Source organism: Astatotilapia calliptera, chromosome 11, assembly GCF_964374335.1.
Source record: "Astatotilapia calliptera chromosome 11, fAstCal68.1, whole genome shotgun sequence".
In the NCBI taxonomy this organism is placed as follows: domain Eukaryota; kingdom Metazoa; phylum Chordata; class Actinopteri; order Cichliformes; family Cichlidae; genus Astatotilapia; species Astatotilapia calliptera.
Window position 1 is genome coordinate 9,827,103 of NC_137432.1, and position 19,916 is coordinate 9,847,018.

At 42.1% G+C, this 19,916-nt stretch overlaps 1 protein-coding gene across 1 annotated transcript; it reads right to left on the minus strand.

Moving 5' to 3' along the window:
• Positions 1–3,633: 3,633 nt before the first annotated feature.
• LOC113032256 (uncharacterized) lies at positions 3,634–9,836 on the minus strand. Its single transcript, XM_026185052.2, has 8 exons — positions 9,679–9,836; positions 7,401–7,613; positions 6,943–7,305; positions 6,071–6,283; positions 5,613–5,975; positions 5,138–5,506; positions 4,367–4,442; positions 3,634–4,263 (listed from the first exon to the last, which is right to left on the minus strand). Exons 1-8 carry the CDS (start codon positions 9,746–9,748, stop codon positions 3,828–3,830), a joined length of 2,103 nt encoding a protein of 700 aa, XP_026040837.2. The 5' UTR covers positions 9,749–9,836; the 3' UTR covers positions 3,634–3,827.
• Between the last annotated feature and the right edge of the window lie 10,080 nt (positions 9,837–19,916).

Here is a 19,916-nt window from a genome sequence, read left to right on the forward strand (position 1 = left end):
ACGCCTGTAGTTATGCCACAGAGTTATAATGTGGAGGACAGGCAGAGCTTCCACTCCGTTAGAGGACGTAAACAGAGCTGTGAACTATAGTGAGCAAGGTGGAGAAGGGGAAGTCCATTCAGGTGGCGAAGAAGATGCACATATGCAGGATGACATTAAAACGATCTATGGAGAAGAAAAAGATAGATGGAAAAGAAACAAGGCCATTAAAGGATATAAAGGAACTGCACTTGCCTGTCCAGTCTTTGACGACCATATAGAGAAAGAACTGGCAGAACATATAAAGGCACAAGCAGCTTGATGTGTTCATTTCTTTGTGCATACTCAAAAGCCAGTTCACGGTATTTGAGTATGAACAAAGAAATGGATCAAAGAGGCAAACGCAGGTTGTGTTGTATTTATTTATTAAGATGAAGTAATTGGGAACATTAATCATAATAATTTTCCCCTCTGGATTACAAACGTCCTTCTGTGACAAACTAAGTTAAAGAAAAATTCATTTTTGTCCTCACGATAAACTGGTCAGTCCGGCCAGCAGATCACGTGCTGCGTGGTCTCATTTGTAGTAATTTCTTCTTTGTCTTCTTCTGGCAACCCATTTAATTGGAGCAAGGAGTTGTACTGCCCTCTAGTGGAAAAGAATGTAATTGTTCTGCCCGTTACTCACCGCTCGCTTAGAGTAGCTTCTTGGATGGGAAGCTTGAAGCTGTAATATTTACTTAACCAAAAAAAAAAAAAAAGAAAAGAAAAGAAAAAAGAGGGCGGATCGTATTGAAATTGGCACAGGAAAGAGAAACAAGTTTGTTTAAGACCACTGAAAACTTTTATCTGCACTTGTTGTCTGCTGGACGTTGCTCTGGAAGGAGAAAGCTTTGGTGTTCTATCCTATTCAGAGGAGACAACGCTGTGAAAATATATTGAAAGCTTGAATAAATATATTGAAAAGTAGAAAAGGAAGAACAGTTTAAATTACTACATAATGTTTATATAAATAAATATGAAAGAATAGTTTCACAGTGGACTCTCCATCATTCACACTAAAACAATAAATATCATGTAAGACAAGGTCAAGTGACTCCATAATATGGTCCATACACCCAAAATCCAGTCCATTTATGAGGTAAGATGGGAAAATATTGTTTATTCAGCAAAATTACAATGAAATTGAATACTTAAAATGACTCATCTTGCAGGAGCTTTCCGGTCTTCAGGAACTCTCTCTGCAGGAGGGGGAGATACAGGAGAGGTGGAGGAAGATCTCAGCCTGGGCGTCTATTGTCTTATGTAGTCTGGAAGATGAGTGGATGGTGGGGTGGGTGCAGTTTTCTCTGTGGTGGGGTTGGGTGGACTGTCCCGGGCTCTGTGGGGCCGGGAGGGGCTGCTGCGCTGGGCCCCGGTCTGGATGGGCCTGGGCCCCCTTTCCCTGGCGGGTCGCGGATTATGGGGGTGCCTACTGGGGTCAGCGGGGGAGCTGGCCCCAGGGAGGGGTCACTTGCCCCTCCCTTCCTTCCCTCCCCATCTCCAGCTGCCTCCCTCTTCCCGCTCCACCACAACCACCCACACATGCAGGGCCTTGGAGTAGGGGTATGTCACCATGGTGCAGAGGAGGCTACCCCCCCCCCCCCCCCCCCCCCTCTGTCCCCTTCTGGCTGCCTCTGCCTCAATTTTATCCCACAACTTAGACATTCACATTACTCACACTCTCATTACACATACATATAGGATCTTGGGGGTGGGCACGATACACGGAGTCCAAATTACCATCAGGGTGTACACCTCACCCCTGGCGTCGTTGCCCACCTCTCAATTTTAAATACACGTAGACATTGAGGGCTAGCAGGAGGGACTATGCGCTTACCTGCTGCTCTCTGGCAGGTAGCTCCATGCCCTCCTGGGTTTTAAATGCACCTTAGAACACACATGCATCAACACTACAAGGAGCGGGTGGAGGGAGGTTTGGAGTCTTCTCTCACCCCCGTTCTCTGCGGCCTGCTGGAGCGGGGGGGCTAGGAGGAGGAGTTGGCCGTCCGACTGCAGTCTGGGGTGTGGGGCCTTCCTGCTGCTGCGGAGTCGGGGCGGTCTGCCTCTCCCCACCGCAGGGAAAAGGGTAACACCACCTGGGTCTGGGTGCAGTTCCCCCCTCCAGGGTCAAGGGTACCTAGACCCGGTTCGTAGAGTACGCTTGGGGAGTGTGATCGTGTGTACAGCGTCTCTTTATGTCTGTCTCCACGTTGGTTGAGTGTGGAGTAAGTGCATATGAGAGCATGAGGGTGGGAATGGATGTTTGTGTCTGTGTGTGCCTGTATGTCTGTGTCTATATGTCAGGTTGGGTGTCAGGCGCCACCTCTCTGGGGACATCTCAGGCCCTCCAAGGTTTGGAGGCCTATCTCCCCCCACCACCACTTCCCCTGCCAGTGGTGGACTCCCTCAGACATCGGTGCGTTGGTGGTTCTTTGTGTCTGGGGATGGGCGTCCAGGTACACACCGGCTCACTCCTTGGCGGCCGCTTATCGGGGCCTGGAGCCTGGGGCTCGCTCCGGCCATTTCGGAGGTGGGGTGCCCCCGGCCTCTCGGCCTGGGGCTCGGTCACTCAGGCGCAGCTGGCTGCCGGCGGAGCTCACGGGCGCGTCACTGCAACCCCCCCTGGCTTCTGCTCCGCGGCTGCTGAGTGAGCCCAAGCGCGTCCATGCTCACAGGTGTACACACGGGTGATCACACCCACAAACTACACCCTTTTTGGCTCCTACCTCAAAGCACACTGTGTTCTGTTGATCTTATGTGCTGCAAAATAATGTTTAACATTTAGTATTTACTGTCATATTCCCATATATCATTGTGATGTTGTTTATTCTATTACTCTTGTTCTCTTCTGCTTGTTTTCTTTTTTCTTTCTCAGCAGGTGATCCAGGTGATTGATAGATGCATTTTTTTCCTTTTTTTTCTCTGCCCGTTCTGTTGGTTTTTGTTTTTTGCCCTTCTCCCCCGTCCCTCTTCTCAGCTGTTTCTCTTTCCCTCTTTCTTTCTCCCCTTCTTTCCCCCAGTCAAGTCTGTCCCGTATTCAGCAAGTGAAAATAAAATAAACAATAAAAGGTGAATCAAATGGACCATTATGGCAAGGCTGGGATGGTCAATTTGGTAAAGTAAATCTGTTGGGCATCTTTCTTTGCCTTTAGACAATAATTCTGATGCAAAAGAGCCAAACGGGACAGGCAAAAAAGGAAAAAAAAGACTTTTGGATTTTTATGCACTACTTAAATGTACTTAATTTCTCCCCTTTCCTTTAAAATACCTGATATTCTGTAATACTAATAAATAAGTCATGAACTTTATAAAATTACTTGTGCACTACTTAAAATTAAATAAAATAATTTCTGTTTTCTGTAAAAACCTGACTTCTCACCCCATTATTCCAGTGTACCTGCTTTAAGTTATTGCAGTCAAATAACTACACTGAAATTAAAAATAAAATACACTGAAATGCAGTTTAATTGCAGGGGAATTATGCCACTAGTCTCCGATGAGGACAAAGGACTCATCCCATCGTGACACATTAAAAAAGCAATATATTTGACCTTACTATGAAATAAATATGTTTTATGTCAGATGCAGCTACAGGGGATGATTGAGAGCAACTTTTGCAATCGAAGAGCCTTTAATCTGGGACAAAACGTTGTAACAGCTGCAGACAGGTTGTTTGTGTGTGCCTCACTTTAGTGCAAAAGCTGCACTCAGAAAAGGTGCTTTGTGAGGCAATCACACAGGGAATGAATATCCCAAAGTTCAAGTGAGTCAAGAGAAAAATCAAAAAGCTGAGTCCAGTCTTCTGCTCAGTTGCCGCCCTCTAGCTCCAGTCGAGGCCCCAGATTCGGGAGCTGTTCGTCCTCACTTTGATCCTTAGGCTGGTAAATCATATTCTGGTAAATTGTATTGTCCACCGGGGTTAGGATTTTGCTTGGTGGCTTGTTGGGGCGTGGAGGGCCCTGCTGTGATGAGAGCAGTGGCTTTTGAGAGTCTCTGTGTCCTGAAACAGGTTTATATGTTTCTTCATAGTTGCCAGTCTCTGCACCCCTTTTCAGCAGGTGTGTGTAGACGAGAGTGTCATCAATCTCTTCATACACATGGGACTCATCATCTTTACAAGTCCCCAGCACGTCTGGGGATTCGTATCCTGGTAAGAAGTTGATGCCATTAGGATTATAGACAGCAACTTCATAATTGCCTTTCTTCTTCTTCTTCTTCTCCTTCTTCTTCTTCTTGTTCTTCCTGTTTGGCGGGAAAAAAGAGAAGATTGGGATTATTTTCTGTTTTATTCAGCTATTGATTGGTCATCCCCTTTGAAAACACACTAAATAATAGAAATACTCACCTAATCATTACAACTAGCACTATGACAGAAATGACCAGCAGAGTAGCCACTACACCCAGGATGATGGTTAAAGGTGCTATAGAGGAGAAACAATTAACTTGGTTAACATTTGGATCACATTTTCGACTGTGCAGTGGTTGTAAAAAAGAATTCAACAATAAACAGAATTGCTGAAGCTGAAAAATCGTTCAATTATCGTTTATCCTCCCGAGTGTGAAGCTACACTACAGCCTCATATTCCTGTGGTGCCTTACACCAAATGCTAAAGTTATCAAGCTGATGTGATCTGGTCACAGTGCTGCAGTTCTTTTTGTCATAAACCAAAGTCTTGGAAAAATCTGGACCTAGTGATGACGAGGTTTTACCCAGACTATCGAGCCTCCAGCTGTTGGGCAAGTTTGAAATACCTTCCTAACCTGTTTGCTCTGGGGAGTCATGCTCAAACACAGTGTTGTGACCTCCCCAGGGTGTACCCTGAACTGCATAAGTGGAAGAAAACGTAACATTTGGGGCCTTGTTTTCGCTCTCTGTGGTCATCACTTCAAACATCTTCTACATTATGCAATGACAGAGCTTTATGCAAAAATCGATTAAAGCAGTTTTAGATTTCCAAAAGCAAATATTTTCCCCGGGAGTAACTCGGAATAACATCTCATGTATTTATTGTTAATGAAAGTACAAACTATGAATGAGTGAGTGCTTAATCTCGGATTGACACAATATATATATATTTTTTGTCATTGAAGTCAGTGCCGTTTTATTTTTTCAGACCTTTTGAACGGGGTGGGTAAGCAGACACCTTGAGGGTGAAGGTGAGTCCAGGAGAATCAGCAGGTGCTCTCTCCATCTCGCAGTTCCTCAGCGTGAGCAAAAAGTCTCCCTGGTTCTGGAGCGGCTGTGTGTCATTTAGCCCCAGAACCGATGTCACCCTGCCTTTCTGGTGGTACTCCACTGCTACTTCCTTCTTCACACAATCTGGCTGTGTGAGGTTTAGAAACTGAAGATCAACCCCGTGTTTGTCTGGGACCTGAAAGTACCACTCCATGGTGTCGTCATCAGGAAAGCTCTCTGGGTAGTCTGGCGAGAGCAGCTCTGAGGAAGAGGTCCCTTTTGGTAAAGTCAGAGAAATTCGGGCAAGAGCTACAACACACACACACAACACACCAAATAAATTGAAATTAAAACAAAAATTGTTAAATGACACTGTAATTTTGAAAGAAACACAAAACAATGAATGTAAACTCACACTTGATTTTTTCCCGCACAGTCACATCAAACTTGTCATTTTGCAGCTTCTGCTCTGCTGGGACGTCCACAGAAAAGCTGCCGCTTTTCAAAATCTGAGCACTGCTGATGGTGCCACTTCTGCAGTACTTCCCCACAGCCACATTGCCTGTAGACTGGAAGGCCTGGAGGGTGTAGGTGTGTCTGTCTGGACATTTCTCAGATGGATTGATCTGTTTAAGACCCGTGTTAGTGAAATCTATTTGGAAAGCTTTTGGCGCTGCGGCTGCTAGATTCCAGGTAAACGTGCGGTTAAAACGCAGCACATCAGTCGAGCTGAAGTCAGTCTGGATGATGTGGCCACTGCATGACTCCGTGGTGCAAGCTGAAAAGAGACAATGAATCCACCCATGCTGTGTTAGTCCACTCAGGACATTCAGTCTCACTGATAAAATAATCAGATATCACACAGACACTTACTTATACGCCGTACAATTTCTATACTGAATACATCTTGAGGTCTGGAGCATTCAAGCGCCACTGACACAGTACTTCCACTGAATGAGTTCAGAGATTGAATACTGCATTTTTTAATAATTGATCCTGTACACACTTGGCAACCTTTGACCTGATTATTATTTCTGATGTTTATGGTGGCTCCTGGTTCAGCAGTGAGAGTCAACTTCTGGGCCCCTGGAAGCAAACAGAGAGTTATAGTGAGCAAAGGGATAAACATGTTGGGTCCAGTATTATATCTGGAAATAACAGAGTGAAATTACCATTTAGATGAGATTAAATTCACAAATACAACTAACTGCAGTGACAGATGAAGCCTACGGCTTGTCTCCTCCTATAACTAAGCAGCTCTGTATTGTGGAACAAGTTAGAATCCAGATTAGCGATCAAGAGGTATAAAATCACTGCGTACTAGCTAATCAGTACTCCAGTGAATAGCTTCATCATTCAATGAAGATTCGTTGGAATCTAAAATCTAAAGTCTTTGTGTTTCCCTGATGAGCATCAGTAATGAATACAAATTATTACATGCAGCTTTACTCTTTAGATTTTTTTATGCCAGCAAACATTTTTTCAAAATTGATTATATGATCATAAAACAGGACACCTACACTGTATTAGCTGACCTCTCACCAAATTTCTATGTATACACAGAGTCTGCACCTGATAGAATAAAAAATCTATTATGGGGCTGATTGTCACAAGGTATAAAACACACACACACACACACACACACACACACACACACACACACAAAAAAAAATTTTAATTAAAATGAAAACAAAAATTGTTACATTTTAAAAGAAACACAAAAAAGTGACTGTAACTAAACTCACACTTGATTTTTTCCCGCACAGTCACATCAAACTTGTCATTTTGCAGCTTCTGCTCTGCTGGGACGTCCACAGAAAAGCTGCCGCTTTTCAAAATCTGAGCACTGCTGATGGTGCCACTTCTGCAGTACTGCTCCACAGCCGCACTGCCCGTAGACTGGAAGGCCTGGAGGGTGTAGGTGTGTCTGTCTGGACATTTCTCAGATGGATGAATCAGTTTAAGACCCGTGTTAGTGAAATCTATTTGGAAAGCTTTTGGCGCTGCGGCCGCTAGATTCCAGGTAAACGTGCGGTTAAAACGCAGCGCATCAATTGAGCTGAAGTCAGTCTGGATGATGTGGCCACTGCATGACTCCGTGGTGCAAGCTGAAAAGAGACAATGAATCCACCCATGCTGTGTTAGTCCACTCAGGACATTCAGTCTCACTGATAAAATAATCAGATATCACACAGACACTTACTTATATGCCGTACAATTTCTATACTGAATACATCTTGAGGTCTGGAGCATTCAAGCGCCACTGACACAGTACTTCCACTGAATGAGTTCAGAGATTGAATACTGCATTTTTTAATAATCGATCTTGTACACACTTGGCAACCTTTGACTTTATTATTATTTCTGATGTTTATGGTGGCTCCTGGTTCAGCAGTGAGAGTCAACTTCTGGGCCCCTGGAAGCAAACAGAGAGTTATAGTGAGCAAAGGGATAAACATGTTGGGTCCAGTATTATATCTGGAAATAACAGAGTGAAATTACCATTTCGATGAGATAAAATTCACAAATATGACTAACTGCAGTGACAGATGATTTCTCCTATAACCAAGCAGCTCTGTATTGTGGAACAAGTTAGATTCCAGATTAGAGATCAAGAGGTAGAAAATCGCTGCAGTACTTCGGTAAATAGCTTCACCATTCCTGGAAGATCATTTGGATCTACGTGGGAAGAATGGATGGCATCTAAAGTATTTGTATTTCCCTAATGAGGATCAGTAATTTGTTATTGCAGCAAATTGTTATTGTTCTATAGTCATCATTATATGATCATAAAACAGGACACCTACACTTTATTTGCTGACCTCTTACCAAATTTCTGTGTATGCACCGAGTCTGCACCTGAGAGAATAAAATAAATCTATTACGGGGCTGATTGTCACAAGGTATGGAGTAGGTTGTCCCTGTAGTTATCAACGGGGTTTCAGTAAAAGAAAAAGTGAGTTAAAAAAGAATAACAACAACCTTGTATTTAAGCTGTGAATTTGAACCAGTGATAATTACTACGAATTATGTATGTATTATATATGAGAAATCTGCAGTGCTTTAACAACCTAAACACTGAAGACAGATTCCACATCCATGATTTTGAATTGATGTAATTTTGAAAAAGCAGGTTGTTCTGTATATTTGTTTAAACAGACTTTTGGTGCAAGATTTTCCAACTGATAAACCGAATTCAATACCAGGAATTCAATTTGAATAGGGATCCACAGGACATGTGGAACAGCTTAAGTCTACCTTACTACTAAAAGAAGTGCAAACTGTGCATTGCATTGTCATAGGAATGCCTGTATGTATTATGCCATGTATTATTTTGGTTAATTAGAATGTGTATAAAATGTTGTTAGACTTGATTGTAATCTCTTTTATACTGCTCTTTAACATGAACCAAGAATGCCTGTTCAATCAGCTTCATGAGAATAATTGGCAGCTATTCGTTATTCTGGTTAATAAAACTCTCTTATCAAGGAGTGCACTCTTAGTGCTGCTGTTTATACCTAAGGTGATGGCTGCACATTGGAGCTCTGAAACTTTAAACTGGATACATTTAAGCATTCACATCTCGTTCCCCACAGCCTAATAAAGGAGATGTGAAAATTGCTTCAGTTTCTCAGCAGATCAAGGTGAAATTAAATTGATTGATTGAACAGGTATTCTCTGTGTCCTCTGTTCTAATAATTACAACAAAAAGTTTCATTAGTGCTGCTATCATCTTAAATATATCAATAAAAGTTTCTGGAGGTCATCCAAGGTCCACCAGCCCCTTTCTTTACTGTGAAAAGGTTGTGAAACATAAACCAGTATTGTATATATATATATATATATATATATATATATATATATAAAACAATCGCGACCTTAACACATGTTGTAGATGAGAGAAGCAGTGAAAACACGTCGCTTTCAGCCAGAGAAACTCGGGGCATAACCGGCTGTGTTTTAGTTTTTAATCTGTCAGCTGCGGACTCTGTGAGAGTAAAGATTAACTATAAAAACACAATGATTTAGGATCATACTTTAATGCGTATAAAACAATAACAATAAAATTTTTCATTATTAAGTTGCGTTTTAGAATCTGTATATTTCTGCTGTTCATCAGGGAAACACAAAGACTTTGGAAGCCATTAAAAACAAAAGTCTCATGTCCACACTCAGAGGTCTCAGAGATCTTCCGGGAAATGCTGCGCTATTTTCTCGAAAACTAATCAGTCAGTGGTGATTCATACCCACTGATCTCCCGTTGACCACTTCCGCTGTGGACTCGTTATATGGCGTGGCGATTTACCGAAAACAGCCGTACTCAGTATCACCTGACACTCACGCTCTGAGAGCTTCTTGAAAGGGATTTTCTTGCTTCAGCTGTTTTCAGCTTCTGAGTGACATTAGTGTCAGTATTTAACGGACAGATCCACCACCACACCAAATCTCTCCCACTGGTTCATATTTAAGTTTCAGGTTACCTGACACGGTGGAGACAGTGAATGTAAGAAGTAAAATCCACAGAAGGGCCGCGCCTGTTGATACGGACATGCTGCCCTACAGTGACGCTCTGAAACCTTCAATCCTGGGGTGTTAACTGAAGCTCAGCTAGTTGTTGTTGACTCCTAATTGTGAAAGTGTGCCAGCAAGGAGGGAGTGTTTACGCAAGGTAAAGATTAAAGGCGCGGTCAGGAGGACCATATTGGCAGGTATAGGACACAGATGCGTTAGGACAGCCCTGTAGCCCAGTAAAAAATAAAATCCTGAAAAGTATCATGGAGAATTTTTAAAAAAGAAGCTAATATACGAGAACTGTTGCCTGAAACGGCAACTCACCCTTAATCACGTCATTTCAATAAAGATGTCACGATTTAAGATCGCATTGTTATAGAGCCTTAGTTAATGTGAGCAGGACGCCTAACACCTGTGACTGTCTTCTGTTTCTTGTGAAGTTTTTTAATCTTTTAATAGATCGTTGAGTGCAAAACAGTAACCCAAAGGATATATTGAGGTATTTGCTGAATAAGAAATTGATAACTATAAATATGGTTACTCCCAACTGGAAAGATTTACAATGTGGAAACATAAACGATCTTTGAGCTTTCTAAAATTATATTATGAAGAAATCCCCCCCCCAAACGATAAACAGCCTTGTGTGGTTGCTCAACTGTGAGGAAAAAACCCTGACTTTTAGTTTCTCTTCACAGGACAAACAGGTTAGTCAGGATGTGTTACAGTATCTCAGTAACCGTACATACGGTACATGCTGCTCAACCCATTTCCAAGTGGCACAGAGACAAATGGAAACCTTTGAGTGGCAAATGGCATTTTATTTGTAAGTTTGGTGTAAAACTTTCAGACTATTTCCCAGTATTGTTAATGTATCCCAGCTTGTCTCGATTCTAAAATGCAACTTAATAATGAATTATTTTATTGTTATTGTTATATATGCATTAAAGTATGCTCATAAAACATTATGTTTTAATAGTTAATCTTTACTCTCACAGAGTCCACAGCTGACAGATTATAAACTAAAACAGAGCCTGTTATGTTCTGAGTTTCTCCGGCTTGAAGTGCTGTGTTTTCACTGCTTCTCTCATCCACAACATGTTTTAAGCTCATTGTAGATTCATTACTGGGGTTATTCTAGGAAGCAGGTTTAGCTAAGTCCAAGTTTGTTAATCCCGAGATGAGGGAAACTCGGGTTTTCAGTTCCAGAAAGTTAAGTTAAACTTTAACTCTGAGTCAGTTACCAGGGTAACAGAGTCTGAACCTAACCTCCTCACTGGCGGGTTTTCTTCAGCCAACTCCTCGTTCAACAAGAGAGAGAAAGCAAAGAGAAACTGGTAAGAATCGACATGTCAGAGTCAACCATTGCTTCTGCTTTGTCCACATTCATTGACGATATTTTTGTGAAAGCTGTAAGTTTATGTTTTTCGTGATTTTCTAGTTGAATACAATGTGTTTGTGTGTGACTGTCAGTGTTAGGTAGGTGAAAAGAGCTGCACTTACAGTATCTACACCTGTGTGGCAAATGTCTGGTAAAGATATAGATAATGAAATGTAATTATTACTAAAATATACATAATAAAAAATGAAAGCTGAAATTGATTCAGTTTAGTAATTTTGTCTGTTCTTATAAAGGCCCTGAATGCTGTGATATATGCCAACTGCCAGATGATCTCAACGTGTTTTACACCAGCTTTGAGACCCCCAGACCTCCCAGACCTTCCCGTCCTCCCATACCCACCAGACCTCCTAGATCTCCCAGACCTCCAAGACCTTCCAGAACCCCCAGATCACCTGACCCTCTCTCCTGCCAGCGGTCTCAATAGACCAAGTACACAAGGTCCTGAGGAAGATCAACCTCCGCAAGGCAGCAGGACCAGACAACATCCCTGGACGAGCCCTTAGAGCATGTGCTAACGAGCTGGCTGATGTTCTCACCTCCATCTTCAACCTTTCCCTCAGCCAGAGCATTGTTCCCACATGCTTCAAGACCACAACTATCATCCTTGTCCCCAAGAATAGCCCAGCCACCTGCCTAAACGACTACAGACCTGTTACACTCACTCCAATCATTGCAAAGTGATTTTGAGAGAGTGGTGATGGCCTACATTAAGAGCAATATTGCACACACTCTGGATCCCCTGCAGTATGCCTACCGGCCCTGTAGCAGCCCTTGGCATCAAGAACGACAGAAGAGTCTCTAACGGGTGCAGCCATTTATTTCCTCACCACACACGACTCATTCTCTGGACGTTGAGCACCGTGAAAACTATAAAATAAGAAAAAATTTATACCTGTACAGTCCTTTTGAACTATAACAATGAGCAATAACAACAATGAGCTTAAGTTAATTCAGGTAAGTTCAAACAAGTAATTCTGAGATATACAGTCACAGATTAAATAAAACAAAAGGGGTTTCAAACAGGGGTTACACAGTTCAGTTAAATAAAATATAACAACAGATCACCTCTCATCACATACCTCAGTCCGCTTGCCAAGGGTGCAAACTCCGGTGAACACTTAAACACTTCGGCCCTGCTTCGGGTGCTGCTAGTGTCGGATGGCATTGCTGCTGCCCTTCACTATTCCTTCTACCACCTGGAGAGTAATGACTCCTACATCAGGGTACTCTTTGTTGACTACAGCTCCACCTTCAACACACTCACAAACTCATCCACAAACTGTCTACACTCGACCTGCACCCCACCCTCTGTGACTGGCTACAGGACTTTTTGACTGGCAGGCCTCTGTCTGTCAGGATCGGCAACAGGACCTCAGTTATTATTATCACAAACACTGGCGTACCACAGGGTTGCATCCTCAGTCCCATCCTCTACACCCTGTTCACCCACGACTGTGTTGCCTCCAACAAAGACAACAGCTTACTGAAGTTGACGGATGACACTGCAGTGATTGGTCGCATCACTGGTGGGGACGCGGCGGCTTACAGGAGAGAGGTGGCCGGTCTGGTGTCATGGTGTGAGGACAACAACCTTACCCTTAAGCGTAATAAAACAAAGGAGATGATAGTGGACATGAGGAAGAAGAAGAGGCCTCACCAGCCGATGTGTATCCGGGAGAGTGAATTGGAGAGGGTGAGCAGGTTTAGGTACCTGGGCGTCCACATCAATGAGGACCTCACCTGGACACGGAACACCACACAGCTGGTCAAAAACGCTCAGCAGGGGCTGTATTTCCCGAGGAGGCTGAGGAAATTTGGTATGTTGGCCAAGATCCTCAGTAGCTTTTATAGCTGCACTGTGGAGAGCACATTAACCAGCTGCATCACTGCATGGTACACCAGTACTACTGCTATGGACCGCAAACGCCTGCAGAGAGTGATAACAACTGCGGAGATCATCAGGACTCCACTGCCCTCTCTGCAGAGCATCTACCATCACAGTCCAGAGGAGAGCTGCCTCCATCCTTAAAGACCCCACACACCCTCAACACGGATTGTTCACACGTATGCCCTCGAGACGAAGGTTTAGAAGTGTGAAATCCAGAACATCCAGACTCAACAACTCCTTCTTTGCCACTGCAAAGAAGGAGTTCAGGAGACTCCTGAACAGCTGACCTACCTCAACTGCAATTTGCATATCAGGACACTTTGCACACTAAGTTCATTTTGCACATTAAGCTACTTTGTACATCCATCTACATCGACATCTGCATACCTCACTTGTCTTCACTTACTTATTTTTGTACTTATTCATTTATCTTTCATTATTTTTTATCCTTATTTTTTTTACATTTGTATTTATCTTAATATCTTATCTTATTTTTATCCTTATTTATTTTGTTCCTTTAACCCTTACTTAACTGGCATTTGTGTATTGACAGCAAAGCAAGAATTTCATTGCACAGAAATATGCTATTTCTTCTGTACCCATGACAACGAACACTTTGAATCTTGAATCTTGCGAAACAATCGATGAGTTCAAAAACCCTCAACCTGGAGGAAAAAGCGCACATAGCCAGATGATGGAAGCCATGATTGTTTGATGGAAAAGTGCCTGAAAAAGCAGAAAAAATGCTTCCGTTTCTTCCGGAGGAGGGACACTGCTGCTTCCTCTCTTGATGTAGCCTCTTCTTCCTCCACCTCTGTTCCATCTTAATTTTCAGCTCTCCTCTGCCCTCTCTCCCTGCATCTTCTAACACCTCTCCCCTTCCTTCTTCATCCTTTTTCTTTTTTCACCTTCATCCCCAACCAGTCCTGACTGTTTCTTTAACCTTTTTTTTTTCAACTTATGTGACAAAAGAATGAACTAACTTAATTTATCCTTTGAGAATTTTTCATCTAATCTTTACAGACTTTTTCAAAAACATTTTCAAACATTCAGATCTGTCTTTTCCTTTTTTGGGAAACCTCATAAATGGTGAACTAAGAATCCTGGAATATGGTTTGAAACATTGACATTTTAGACTAAAAAGGACCATGTTTTGCTTTCTGGCAGCTTTTATTTTTAAACTGGAACACTAATCAGTGCTGCGCTGCACAGTCCCCATCGGGAATCCGCTGTGCAACAACCCTTACTTACCAATGCAGAAATTTCGGACTCTTACATCAGCGGCGCTAAAGCTAATGCTAAAGCCACAGTGACTTTGACAGTGTTCATTTGGAGGGACGTGTTGTTTTATGTGAGACACTAAGTCATCAGAGTGTGCTCTACGTTTGACTGATATTGACGCTTGGGTATGGTGTGTGAACGCTTTTTCCTCTGAACTGTAAGTTTTGTGGGAGAGAATAGTTTAGGCCACACACTTTTGAAATGGTGTCCCACCCAGACAAAGCCCCTCCCACTATGCCCCTGCTTTACCACATGAGTCAGATGTAGTGAACTTACTGCAAAACTCTACACACGAATTCCTACATTTATCAGTGCTGACACCATGTGGTCACTCAGAAAGCACTAACAGTCAATAAACTCACATCAGCTCAGCTTTAGCTCAATTACACACAATTAACAAAGTGGAAACACTAGGAGTCAAAATATATCACACACCAAATCAGAAACTTTGATGGATAGACAAAAAAGCCAAAGTCAGCTCATTCAGCTTTGAAACAATGGATCCAAAGACATGCAAAGGAAGAGGTCGAGGAGGAGGACCTTGTTAGTGGATCATCTCAAAGTGTTATGACTTCTAAAATTATGAATAATTTATTATAAATGACCGAGATGAACACGGTCAGATATCAGCCAAACATTTGACAATAAAATGTAAGAAAGTAAAGCCCAAATACCAAATACACTTATCAATTATCTTATAACTAACACTATTTGTCTAAATAATCTCCAACACCCTGGAGAACAACTAGGAGAGTTTAGAGACTCTCCAAGATTATATTGATCAGTGCTTTCAGGATCTCGTGATGAAGAAGACCCAGTGTGCAGCTTCCCCGGCCAAACCTGAGACGCCGTCATCGAAAAGACAACGCCCGGCAGATTCCCCCGGCTCAACATCGCCAGCCGGCAAAGATATTGCCGACATACTGGAGTCAATCGACAAGCGATTGTCCAGTTTCGACGCAAGGCTGTCCTTGGTGGAGATTCTTCACCGAGAATTTAAATGCTTGCGAGAATCCCTGGAGTACAGCCAGCAGCAGGTGGAAACGCTTGCTGCTGAAAATGCCACGCTAAGGGAGTCGGTGAAATGTCTCACAGATAATGTTACCCAGCTCAATAGAGAAAATAAAAAAAATAAAAGAAACAGTTATCGATCTACAAGCTCGTAGCATGCGTGATAATCTGGTAGAAGCCGCTGGAGAGGACGCGGAGACCACGGTAAAAAGCTTCATCAAAACCCACCTGAAGCTGCCGGAGGACACTGTGAAGAACATCGTCTTCGATCGGGTACATCGCCTCGGCCCCATTCGGGCTACGGCCGGGAGACCACGTCCTATCGTGGCCAAATTCGGCCACTTCAAACAAAAGCAACATGTGAAAAGCCGCGGCAGGGAATTAAAAATCAGACTCAGGGAGCATCTCGCCACACATTTTTTCTCTCTCTCCTTCTCTTTATTTATGAACAAGTGACGTATTCTCTCCACCTGTCTAAGCAACGCACACAGCATACATCCCTAGTTATACACAAACATCTATGGGTACACTGAGGTTCATTACATGGAATATAAATGGAGCTGGCTCCAGAGAAAAGAGGTTAAAAATATTTAACCAACTCAAAAAACTACAGGCAGATGTTGTCCTATTACAAGAGACCCACAGACCTCTTAGAGGTTCGAATGAACTTAAAACACCTGAGTTTCCCAATGTGTTCTCAGCTTGTTATAATTCTAGACAAAGGGGAGTAGCAATTTTAATACATAAAAATATTAATTTCACTGTACTCGATACAGTTATAGATCCAGAGGGCAGATTCTTAATCATTAAACTATCTATACTTGATAAAAAGCTATGTATTGCAAGTGTATATGGTCCAAATGTTGATGATCCCTCATTCTTTCACGGTTTTTTCAGTGCACTCTCTGAACACTTAGATGGCACACTTGTTCTTGGAGGCGACCTCAACCTTGGACTAAATGAAGACATGGATAGGCTCAATACAGCGGGAACTCAGCGTAATTGGCAGTCCATAAATATAATCAAACAGTATATGAGCGACTTTGGTCTTTGCGATGCATGGCGCTCCCTTCACCCCACCAGTAAGGAATATACTTTTTTCTCACATGTCCATCACTCCTACTCTCGTCTGGATTATTTTTTGGTCAGCAGCTCACTGCTGAACAACATTTCAGACACTGAGATTCATCCTATAGCTGTCAGCGATCATGGTCCTGTATCTTTAACACTAATGCACAAGAATAATACTACGCCAAGAAAAAACTGGAGATTTAATATATCACTACTTAAAGATGAAGACTTTATTAAATATTTTAAAAAAGAGTGGACTTCATATTTGGACTATAATGACACTCCCGAAACATCAGCTTCTGTTCTATGGGAAGCAGGGAAAGCTGTGATGAGAGGTAAAATAATTTCTTTCTCATCACATAAAAAGAAAAAAGAAAACAAAAATATTCAGGAATTAGAAAAAAACATCAAATCACTAGAAGAAGCCTACGCGTCCCACCAAGATCAGGAAACATTGAACAAAATACGCAAAACAAAACTAGAATTAAATGAGATAATTGATAAAAAAAACCAAATTCTTAGTACAAAGACTACGCCTACAAAATTATGAACATGGTAATAAATCCGGTCAATTTCTAGCAAACCAGCTAAAAATAAATAAAGAAAAAACAACTATATGTGCTGTTCAAGATTCATCTGGGAACACAATATATGATCCGATACAAATAAACAACATTTTCAGGGATTTCTATAAAACGTTGTATTCACCACAAATAAACCCATCTAAAAAAGAAATTGATCAGTTTTTGGACAACATAACTCTTCCAAAATTATTAGACACTCAAGCAATGGCACTGGATTCACCACTGACACCAGGTGAACTCCAGGAAGCCCTGATAAGTATGCCCAATAATAAGGCTCCAGGTCCAGACGGCTTTCCTGCAGAATTCTACAAAGAATTCTGGTCGATTCTAGCACCAGTTTTCTACAGAACGTTGTTGGAAATTAAAGAAAAGGGCAGACTTCCATCAAATATGAATTCTGCAAACATTAATCTCCTGCTAAAACCAGGCAAAGACCCTGTATATCCCTCAAGCTATCGTCCAATATCCCTTATAAACGTAGACCTTAAAATAATCTGCAAAGCTCTCTCAAAGAGACTGGAGAAAATAACCCCCCTCTTAATTCATCCTGACCAAACTGGTTTCATAAAAGGTAGGCACTCATCAACAAATACACGTAGATTACTTAATTTGATAGACTACTCATACAGTAAAAACCTAGAAACTACAATATTCTCTTTAGACGCAGAAAAAGCATTTGACAGAGTTAACTGGAAATTTCTATTTGCAACTTTACACAAATTTGGTTTTGGATCCTCTTTCATAAACTGGTTAAAAATATTATATAATTCCCCAACAGCTTGTGTTAGAACAAATGACCAGACATCCTCCAGCTTCTGTCTCTTGAGGGGCACCAGGCAGGGATGCCCACTCTCCCCTTCACTATTTGCAATTTTTATTGAACCACTAGCAGCAGCAATTAGACAGAATTCAGTAATTAAGGGCATAAAATGCAAGAACGTGGAACATAAAATCAGCCTTTATGCGGATGATGTGTTACTCTTTCTCCAAAATTCACAAACCAATATCTCTGGGGTGATTGAATTGATAAACTCTTTTGCAAGAATATCAGATTACTCAATTAACTGGTCAAAATCTACAGTTCTACCGATTAATTGCTCCCTCCATAATTCCTCTTCTACACCACTGCAATCGGGAAATATAAAATATTTAGGTATTAATGTTTCTCCCAAGCTTGCAGATCTAACTAAATTAAACCATATCCCACTTTTAAAGAAGGTAGAAGATGATCTGGCTAGATGGAAATGTCTACCCATATCACTCATGGGAAGGGTTGCCGCTATAAAAATGATGGTCTTACCAAAAATAAATTATTTATTCTCAATGATCCCAACTAAACCGCCACAAGATTGGTTCAGATCTCTAGATTCATGTATGTCCAAATTCCTTTGGAAAAATAAACCCCCACGTATAAGCTTAAAAACACTACAAAAGACCAAGGATAAAGGAGGACTAGAACTGCCTAACTTTCAGCACTACTTCTTAGCCAACAGGCTTCAGTTTATCTCAGGATGGCTAAAACATACCCTCTTAGATGAACCTTGGCTAGATGTAGAACAAGCACTTTGCAATAATCTAGAGATCTCAGACCTACCATTTATCAGCTCAAACATCCAACGACATGAATGCTTTAAAAGCATCAACATCAGCTCTTCTCTGACAGCATGGTGGTTTCTAAAATTGACGGCATCTTCATTAATCCCATGCAAACGTACACCTATCTGGAACAACCCTGACATATTACAAAACAATAATATGATAAACTTTTCAGATTGGAGTGGTAAAGGAATCAAATATTTAGAACATATACTAGAAGGAACAGAATTTATTTCATTTGACGGACTAGTTACACAATATGGGATCAACAAGAAAAGATTTTTAGAATATCAACAAATTAAATCCATAGTAAAAAAGAAATTTAAACCGGGTCAAGTTGAACTACAAACACCACCAAGTGTGGTTCAATTTCTTACTCTTAAAACCCCCAAATTACTATCCAAAATATACAGAATGCTTTCTAAAACAGATGAATAAATATCACTTCCTATTGCAAAATGGGAAGCGGATTTATCAGTTAACTTAGACCTAAACTTCTGGTCTCAGATTTGCTTAAAAACCTTTCATCTAATTAGAAATCCCAGTCTTCAATTAATTCAATACAAAATATTACATAGAGTGCACTATACAGGTCATCGGATGTTCAAGATGGGCTTTACGTCTACCAACAACTGCTCACACTGCCAAACCAATTCACCGGACAATTATATCCACGCTCTTTGGTTCTGTCCACCAGTTCAGAAGTTTTGGCGCGAGATATGTGAAGACTTATCGAAGTGTCTTAAATGTAACATTCCAACTTCCCCCTTAGTGTGTTTGTTGGGCAGCTTAGATAATGTCACTTCAGAAAAGAATATAGCCCATATGGTTTTCACTGCCCTATGCATAGCCAAGAAAACTGTCCTCATGAACTGGAAAAATAAAAATAATCTTAATTCTAACCAATATAGAAATTATCTATTAGATTACATTAGTCTTGATACAGCCTCTGCCACCACATCAGATCAATTGCTCTGGGCTCCTTTGATCAGCTCCATCACCTAGTGGGGGTGGGGGGTCATAGTTTGGTCCCGCCTTCACTGTTGTGATTGGTGTGGGGGTAGGGACAAGCTTAGGGCGTCGGGGGGTTCCCTGGAGGCATCTTCCTTGGGGGGCTCAACCTGGGGTAGCGGTCATGTCCGGTTAGGGGCTCTGTTGGCTCTCAGGTGACTGTCGTGCAGCGGGGCTAGGGGAGGGTCTGTGCTGACGGACGTGGGTTACTGACCTGGTAGCCTGGCTGCCCCTGGGAGGGTCTGGGATGGGCGTGAGGTTCTGGGGGCGCTCCATCTCTGGGCTGGGGCCCGGGCCGGGCCTCGGGGGCTTGGGTCCTGGTTGATGTGTTGCCGGGGTTGTGGGCGGGTGGGTGCATGGGGGCCC